The sequence below is a fragment of the Magallana gigas genome, chromosome 5 (assembly GCF_963853765.1).
Source record: "Magallana gigas chromosome 5, xbMagGiga1.1, whole genome shotgun sequence".
NCBI lineage: Eukaryota > Metazoa > Mollusca > Bivalvia > Ostreida > Ostreidae > Magallana > Magallana gigas.
In genome coordinates, this window is record NC_088857.1 from 40,808,094 (window position 1) to 40,817,710 (window position 9,617).

A 9,617-nucleotide genomic window follows, 5' to 3' on the forward strand; every position below is an offset into this window, starting at 1 on the left:
CTAGGTCAGCGCAGATTAAATGTTTGTGTTTCGGATAAAATGCCTGTCCACTTCTCAAAAGAGAATAGGGGTCCGAGGCATATTTTCGCGATAATTTTACTATGTAAATTTAATAAATTTTCATTTTCCAGGGGGGGTCGGGACCCCCCCGACCCCCCCTCTAGATCCGCGCATGATATACATGTATATGTTTCGAGCATTCCTTATGTTAAAAGTTTTCTTGTGTCAAAAATGCAAATCAAATGAAGAGTGTATTGAATTTTCATTATTCTCCGATTTGAAGGTTTTTTTTCTCCAGAAGATCCTGTTATCAATAAATAAATATAGTTTCCCCAAACTTAATGATCTTCTTTCATAAATTTGATTTTTTTTCACCAAATGTCGTGCATTAATGATTTAATATCTTTATGTGCTGATCAAACAAACATGATAACTTGTTTTAAAATAGGTGTTATTGAGCTTAAAATGTGAAAAGTAAAATACCTCATAACACAACTTTAAAATACAAAATTCGTTATGCCGTTTTCAATGGTGACATTTTTATCTGTCTCAGGTGACGTTAGTAAAAAAATTCCATATATATATATATATATATATATATATATATATATATATATATATATATATATATATATATATATATGATAAATAATAAAATATCTCATAATATTGACCAGGGAATTAAAAAAATGACGACTCTGTCGATAGGAAAAAGTAATTATCTTACAATTCCCTGTGGTTTATTAACATTTTTTCTAATAAAAATAAGTTAAAAATTAATAAACTTGATATAAAGTCAAAGCAATGTGACGACATTTAAAGTACAACATCTGACAATATTGGTATCAACAATTTTATAAAATGTGTTTGTAAATATGGTTAGTTTACCTTAATTTAGCATGAGTTGTGTGGCCATGTGTTGTTGTTGTTTTTTTTTTTTGGTTTGCATGTACGGAACTGTAGCCCTTTCGCCTTTCAACCCGAAATATTCCATACAGCTACAATTCTCAAAGTCCAGTGGGCTTCTCACGTTATAAACTGCATACTGCAGTCTGACAACTTCGCACATAACCAAAGGTGTCAAGTATAGAATAATTAAATATAGTGTTATGAATTAACATTTGTTTAATTATTGCATACAGTATCAATGATTATGTCGATTTATTAGCAAGCATCTACATGTTTCAACTCATTACATCATCTAACCGTGATCTATCCGCCATACTTAGTTGAACTAAAGTATACGTGTTTTCATCACAAAAATTTGACGATATTTTTTAATGGCCGCCTAAGCTATATTGCAAAAGCGAATTCCGTGCCGGTCTTTCCAAACCGACGAGATTGGCGTGCTCCGGCGAACTTTCCCCGGTAAAATAAAGCAACAAATCGGGTCACCAAAGATCAATTAGCGCACGCCGGTTTGACAAATGAAATCCTACCGTTGTTTACCTGAGGTGAACTTGCATAACCTTTTGTAATATTACTCACCTGTATCACGTGTCACGTGATATACATTTAGTAAGCGTGTTCGACATAACTGTATGTCATTATATCCTTTAATACTAGTAATGCAAATCCTTTGTATTTTTGGTCATTAATTTTCCCTTCAACTTATGAGATCTTGACTATAAACATAGCCACGCGATATGTTAACATTTACTTTACATGTATTTACTTCTTTGTATGCATACAGTCTATTGTAATAAGTTCCACCCTTTCTATTCATTTTTAATTATGACAGGACCAAAAGCATCGATAACGCGCTAATCACTGCAAAAAAACCCTCAAATATAAGCAAATAACATTAATCATAATAATGTTTTATTCAACTAAGAAAGAAAGAGGATATTTAAAAGTTCACCGGGATATGAACCTGTTTGGTTACGTGATCAAATCCTGTAAAGCCCAAATGGCGTCTCAGAACATTTGAACACTTACCAACTAAGATTTACTTGGATTTGAACATGGTTCATCCTAGGAAGATCAGAAGATCTGATCACCTGCCAATCAAGTTCATATCCTGGTGAACTTTTTTAACATTGCTGTTTATTACTTATATTTATATTTGAGAAAGGCAGCCCGTTCAGAATTGTTAACATAACCGTGGTTTTATGCTTACAGCGATGCAACCGTCAAACAATAAGCGCATGTGGTAATCACTGCAACGTAATTATATGATCACGCAGAACTGAACGTTATTGCAATCTAAAGAAATATATTTGGAGATGTAAATATTCTTTTTTGAATTTTATTCAAATCTTGGTAAATTTTAAAAAAATCCGCCAAATAAAGAGAGACCGCTGACATACCGATATATCAATGAACCCGATTCTTTCCCAGCGAATAATAAAATGTAATTTCTGTATGATATCCATTTATTCTATAATAAATAAGACTCTTGCACGCTTTTTGAGAAATCAAAATGAATAAAAATCTTGCATAAACAATATTCATTGCTTCAGTTTTATAGTTAACAGTTTTCAGAAGATGTATTTGGGGGCCTGTATTTATCGTTTAAAAAAAACTGGTTCATTTTTAAACAGTTTCAGATCCCCAGAGGTCATAATAAATATATAAACTTCCTACGTAGAAAAATTATTCATTGCTTCAGTTTTATGTACATGAAGTCCTTATCGAGTAAAGAAGATTTATTATTAATTTGGTGCCAGCTATTTATTTTTGTCAAGAGGAAGTGGCAAACAGGTTCGAACACTCTGTTCAGCAGAGCAAACACTCGCAAGCGTTCCCTTTCCATGTTTAACACTTTATTACTTAGTATAAGGGGATTGTACGCGAGCATCCTCTGTGCTGAATGTCACTGATAAGCAAATCAGCATTTAATCGCACGTAGAGTCTGTCCCATTCCAGCGCGAATGCAAATAGAAAACTCTTATATATCAAAGATAGAAAAGGTAGTTTACACGTTTCAACAAAACCGTTGTACTTTGCTAAAAGCAGCAATAAACTGTCAATACTGATAAAGTCTTGTTTGAGCGTCGTAATTTTTATTACCAAAACACCTTCAAACAGAACAAATGACGGGAATTGTTGGTAATCAAATGGCTGAAATAAATGATCACAGAGAGAGCTGTTTGCAAATGAAATCTAACAAAACTACTTCACGGAAATGCACGAGACGTTTTAGAGCAACCTTCCAATTCTTAATGGTGACGGGATAATACGCACAATTAAAACTGTTATTGCACTCTCCTAATTACTTTCCAAGACATCATATTCCCCTTACATTTCCTTCATGTTTTCGCCTACGAGAAGATGTATCATTTGCTGAAGAAGAAAGGAGAGCAGGTAAATATTCCACCCATGCAATCAATCAATTAATTTGAATTAAATTGAAACAACAGAGAGAGAGAGAGAGAGAGAGAGAGAGAGAGAGAGAAAGAGAGTCAGTCTATTTAAACAAATGAACTGGTACAAAAAGGACAATTACAAGAAAACGCAAAAGAAAGAAGATAAATAAAGAAGGGAATTTTATTTTTTTATTTTGCAAATTAAAGCTAGTTCCGCCCGTAAAAAAAATTATATTCGATAGAAGACCTAGAAATCTATTTAAAAAAGTCAAGATTGTAAAAAGGCTTTCCACAAAGTTCAAACTGAATGCAATCATAAATGAGTCAACATCGTTAGCCATTACTTTAGAGCACTTGTTGTTGGTTTTTAAAGATAAAGATCAAATAAATACAAAAATTCAAAAGATTTTTTGGTAACCCATAGAATGTTAATAGGCGATATTCGAGTAATGTACATGTATTGAGTACTTGCACAGAATTAATCCATTGTATTAGTACATCAAAGTTTGCATCATTGACTTATGAGAGGAGAATTTAAATTACAAGAACAATAAATATTGTAAGGTATTATTTACAATCATCCTTCATGTAAGGACTTTCGAACAAAACTTTTAAGGTCGACCGATGATGAAAGAGATGAAAGCTGTATCCCGATCAATGAAAAATCCAAGAAAATGGCTGGAATCAATCACTTCTAGAATAGAACACGCTACGCTACGTATGATTGTCAAAGTTTCTGAATACAGGCTGGGCATAGAAAACAAAAGATTACAAGTCTCTGCTTATAAATCACACCATTCAAATTATCAAAAATCAGCAAGAACTGCCTTTAATGAAGATCATTCACCTTAAATTCTAATTGATGAATTGGCTGAAAAACATACCCCATGTATACATGTATGTTTTATACATTGGTGCCAGCCATTAATAATTAAGAATCAATTTATCACAAACAAGAGGCTCACATGTACAGGCACTGACGTTCACCTGATTACCATAGACCTTAGATTGACATGTCAGAGTCTTCTGTTAGCATGTTAAGCTTCATTTTGAAGTCTAAACTCTAATGAGAGACTCCTTTGACAATTACCGCACTTTAATTATTTTGTGTTTGAAAAACGTTAGTCCACAGAAAAGTTAAGGGGAATGGGGTTCAAGAGTGGGAGGAATCTCGGATTATCTACACCTTAGCTCCAGGGGCCAAAATTGTAAACGTTTGGTAATAAGAGACCTGCAGCCTCTAAAAGTCAATTTTTAAGAAATATAACTTTATAAGTCAATCTTTAATAATATTCACACGTTTCATTCATAATGCACACAAAATGCACAGCATATGTTTTCCTTCAGATATCATGGTGATATAGGCACAGAACAAATATGTCCGCTAAAGAAGGAAGACACTACTACAATAAACAAAAAATATTGCACATTATCTTTCTTCTTTAATCATGAATTACTGAAACACATGAGTAGTTTCTTCTGTTCCTCTTACCGTTTCCGTCATTTTTGAAGAACTATAGCTAAACCCCACATATCTGTTAAAAAAGTGAAATTGACATCGATGTATCTAACGAAGGAAAATTTCAAGTTTTCCTCATTGACACGTTATTTCTCTTTAACCCGGAGAAATTGAAAAGAAGAGAAACAGATTTCTTACGGATATTTACAACGGGAAAATCTGATATTTTATTAGTTTGGAAGCTCAAACACTTTTATAAGATTATTCCACAACAGACTTAATTTTAGCCACATTTTTCAACCTAACAAATTGGAAAGGCGTTTAAAAGGTGAAACCTAGGGAATTTTATATTAATATTGAATGCACATCGTTTGAATCTTTAGGTACATGTACCCGTGTCATTTATAAATAACGAACATTAACGATTTGATATGCAAACATTTTAATTAGGACTATGAAAGCAAAAAAGGCTCATTCGTGAAACTCGAGGTATTATCCCTGAATTATCAACTTATTTAGCGTGGAATAATTTATCCAAGTCAATCTAACAATTACATCAGAGAAAATATAACAATTATTTTTAGGTAGATATTAAATTTCATATTTAAAATCTCAGGTTTCGAATCTTCTTTGCTTTCGTATAGATCTGACAATTTAAGATTAAATGTAGATGTGTAATCATTTGTTTCGTCAATAAAATTAATCTCCCAAGAGCAATAACAGCGGTAAATGATTGCGGATTCACTAACGATGTATCCTGCAACATATATAAAAATCGCACTTAATGCATGACTTCTGCGAATTATATACATGTATATAACAAAAACTAACAACGTTGTCGACTGCATTTAATTTTTACTTCTAGATCTGCGGCTTTTCTTACTTTTAGACAATTTTCTTTCGTATTCGAGTTTCTTTTTGTCTTCTCCGCGAAAAAAATGAACGACGCGAGGAAAATCCATGAGGACGATTCCGAGAATAACCAGACAAATGACCGTCGCTCCCACGCCGCCCATTCTCTGAGCAGACGGTCGGTCGTCGGGCGCGGAAATCAGTCGTCGTCTGTAAGCATTCGTATCTTTGATGCTGACTTTCAGCTCCTGGACGAGTATTTGGAGCATCTGCGCTAATTCTTCTTCTGAATAGTGCTTTGTCTCGCATGATTTGTTCAAAGAGCAGTAACAGTATAAACTTCCATTTACTCCATTTGTGGAAGACTGGGTGGTCTGAGGAAATGACGTTATTGAAGGGTTAGAGGTCATCGGAGTGTCCTCAACCGTTACTGTTTCTGTAACCTCAACTGTTGCGATCTCTGTTATTTCAACTGTCACGGATTCCGTAGGTTGACTTGTTGTTGTATCCGGTGTTGTCGGCGCTTGTTCCAAGGTGTTTGTGTAATTAACATCTGTTCATTAAAAAACATGTTAATTAATTGCACTGGAAATAAATGAAACGGATCAAACAGGTAGTCTATTATGAATGAAACAGATCGTAACAGATAAGAAAAAATCAAATTATATTTTTACCGAATTGCCAATCAGCGGGATAATTCTCTGAAGAGATGCTGATATACTCAGGGTAGCGGAAGTTAAAGGGATTGGTTCCAATGATACTGGTCAGCACCACAGTACCACGCCCCATTCTCCACTCCTGAATTAGGTCATCATTATCATCTCCCCACGATATCCAGTACTCGTTGGAATCGTTACAGAGATTCGAACACGGATAGGAAAACTTTGTGAAGATGTCAGCCTTAAATTCACATTTTGTGTTGTCTTTATTCCCAAAGATGAATTCACTCGTGGAACTTACCGGCGCGTTCGTTTCTACGTCTGTGAGGATGATAGACGCGGGTCCACATGCCCTTACTCTGAAGGTTAAAGAAGTCCGGCCTGTTGCATTTAGTCCGTATGGGGCCAGACTAATTCGAGTAGAATTCCCAGGTGTTGTGATGTTAATAGTCTGTGTTTGATAAAGAGTTTCTGTTTTAAAAAAAAGAAGACATATATTCAATACTATCAAAAATCATTTAATCATAATTCTCAAAAGCTTTGTACCACCAGAACCCCCCCCCCCCCCTTTCCAAGGCACAGGAATAATGTTTTTTTTAGTAATATTTAGATTTATTTTAGAGAACATTTGGATTTTGTCTAATACATATTTATCATCGTCGAAAAATTATTGCGTTTATCCTACGTCATTACTTATTCTTTAATTATGATGTAAAAATATAAATATACATGTGTTTGTAGAGTATCATATTAAAGCATGACAAATTCCATACCCATATTGTACCTCTCCTGTTTATGTTGTCGTGATCATATTTTTTTAAAGCAATATGAGCTGTATTTCTTAGAATCTTATTTTGCTGCAAAACCCTGCTAGTATGCTAAGTTTGCATGTAACTTAAACTTTGATGATAAATAAGATTTTAAAAAATCATTTATTTTTGTCAGAAGAAAGACTTCTCTTCTAAGAATATATAGCAGTTCAATTTTTCTTTACAGGACGACAATAATTCAAGTTTGCTTTAATTAAGGCTTCTTAACAGCTTTTCCAACAAAAATAAGGCTAACAGAAATAAAGAAACCATGATATTTTTGTCATTTTAGTAGAAAATAACATTTTTGTGAGAAAAAAAAATCAGCATGAAATTGAAGTTCATATTGCTTTAACGTATTCGGGTATAAGTTTACAAAAATGCACTGAGAAAGGATACATTTTTCCCAATAGATTTAACGATATCATTGCATTTTGCAAGATAAAACTAAACGAACAAATACTGAACGTCTTTCTAATTGTTTTCTTCTTGGCAAACTCTGAAATATGACTTTCTGATATTTAACATAAAAAATATACTACTTCCCTGAAGATGCCTTCATTCGTCCTTAGGATTCAATGTCGCAACCTATAATAGTGACAACACTTTTCTTTACTTTAATTTAATTTACTTGCACTTATTTTGTGCCTTAATTTCAACAAGCAATTGAGTAAAAGATAGAGTTACTGACAAGAAGAAGAGTGCAGTTGTTCTTCGGAAAAAATATCATTTAACGTGACACGGAAATTCCAATTCCTTTTATGTACTGCAAAACAATTCAGACGTTGCCCTCGGCTCTGGCATTAATATCATAGATCCCAATGACGAGTGGTGGGGAAAATTTATTAGTACAGAGTATATGTTTTGTGTTTAAATCTGGATTTAATATCAAAGCACCTCTTCGTAAAATTTACCCATCGGGTTCATTTTTCGACCTTTCGTTTGTTTCAATGACAAATCACTAAAATCGAATGTGGTTTAACCCTGAGTTACATTCCGGGATATCTATGAAGGACATGTGATTGAAATCCATAAAATATATAAGCAGTTGTTATAGATTTTTAAACGCTGGGAATATTTTATTCGCATAATGTTCAAATGGAAATCGTTTTAGAAAAAAAATTAAGCATGATAAATCATGAATATTTTAACCAACATATTCCATTCTGAATTTGAATCAACACTTCAAAAAAATTTAAAACATTATCTAACATTTCAAAAACTCTAAATTGCATTATGTTTGTTTTAATAATCACTATGATTCGGGAGCTCTCTCTCTCTCTCTCTCTCTTTCTCTCTTTCTCTCTCTCTCTCTCTCTCTCTCTCTCTCTCTCTCTCTCTCTCTCTCTCATAACAGTATAGTGGTTGCCTCAGAAACATTTAGAAACACCACAAAAGCATTTATAAACTGGTATTAACAATATAACGGAATTTCCTCTATCAAAGTACATTTATTCATTGTTGCTGTAGAATACATTACAGAGCCACAGTTCGTATTATATAAATAGTGCCTGTTTGGGAGGGTAACAGTTGAAATTGACACCCCGAGAAAAACATTGTCAACCGACGCGAAGCGGAGGTTGACAATGGTTTTCGAGGGGTGTCAATTTCAACTGTTATCCTCCCAAACAGGCACTATTTATTTTGTTATACTGAATGTCTTAATTTTTAAGAAAATTTTACTGCTTTTATATAGGAATAACGTGAATTCTACAGCGAACCGTACGCGCATAATTGTCGCGCATGTAACATTTTTTAATGTTACCCGTTGCTAAGTGCGTTGCTAACGCTGAGGGTAATAGAAAATATTATTAACTGCGTCTTAACCAATCAGATTTCAGTATTTAACATGAAAGTATAACAACATGATTTGTTTGTTTGGGAGGATACGCTTCGCGTCGGTTGACAATGTTTTTCTCGGGGTGTCAATTTCAACTGTTACCCTCCCAAACAGGCACTATTTATATAATAGCAACCATCACCGCAAAATATCTGAATTCAGAAAATCGTATGAATTTTGAGTTTTATATTCAAACACATGTGTATACTTTTCAGTTGAAACCTAAGTTCGGAACTCTCAATCTTATTTTTCTTCTTTCTATATCGACAATGATCAGCTCTATGCATAATTCATATCATTTATCAAAATGATATTATTTCATAAAACAGATTATACTGTGGGTGTGTCACTAACATGACGTATATTTTTTTTTCAAATATCTGTACTTATGTAAAAAAGAAAAAAAGAAAAAAATAACTTAATGACATAATTTTATTGTGGTTATAATAATAATAATACAGTTTTAAATAAACTAGTATTTTCATCCCATGCTTACCTGCAAGTTTAAATGATGCCGCTATCCATAATATCCCAAGCATGGTCTGCAATAAAGTAGCCCAAGCTTCTGCTCGCTGATACACTTTCAGCGGCATCCTCGGATGATTGCTCTAGCTGTGGTTGACATTAATTCCAGTTCCACAGATCGCACTGCCCAGGTGCACTTTGACAGGCGCAGTTGTGTAAGAACTG

At 33.7% G+C, this 9,617-nt stretch overlaps 1 protein-coding gene across 1 annotated transcript; it reads right to left on the bottom strand.

Annotated features, from left to right (window-relative positions):
* Positions 1 to 5,601: 5,601 nt before the first annotated feature.
* Positions 5,602 to 9,617, bottom strand: LOC105323289 (hypothetical protein). Its single transcript, XM_011422388.4, has 3 exons — positions 9,424 to 9,617; positions 6,294 to 6,749; positions 5,602 to 6,172 (listed from the first exon to the last, which is right to left on the bottom strand). Exons 1-3 carry the CDS (start codon positions 9,518 to 9,520, stop codon positions 5,616 to 5,618), a joined length of 1,110 nt encoding a protein of 369 aa, XP_011420690.4. The 5' UTR covers positions 9,521 to 9,617; the 3' UTR covers positions 5,602 to 5,615.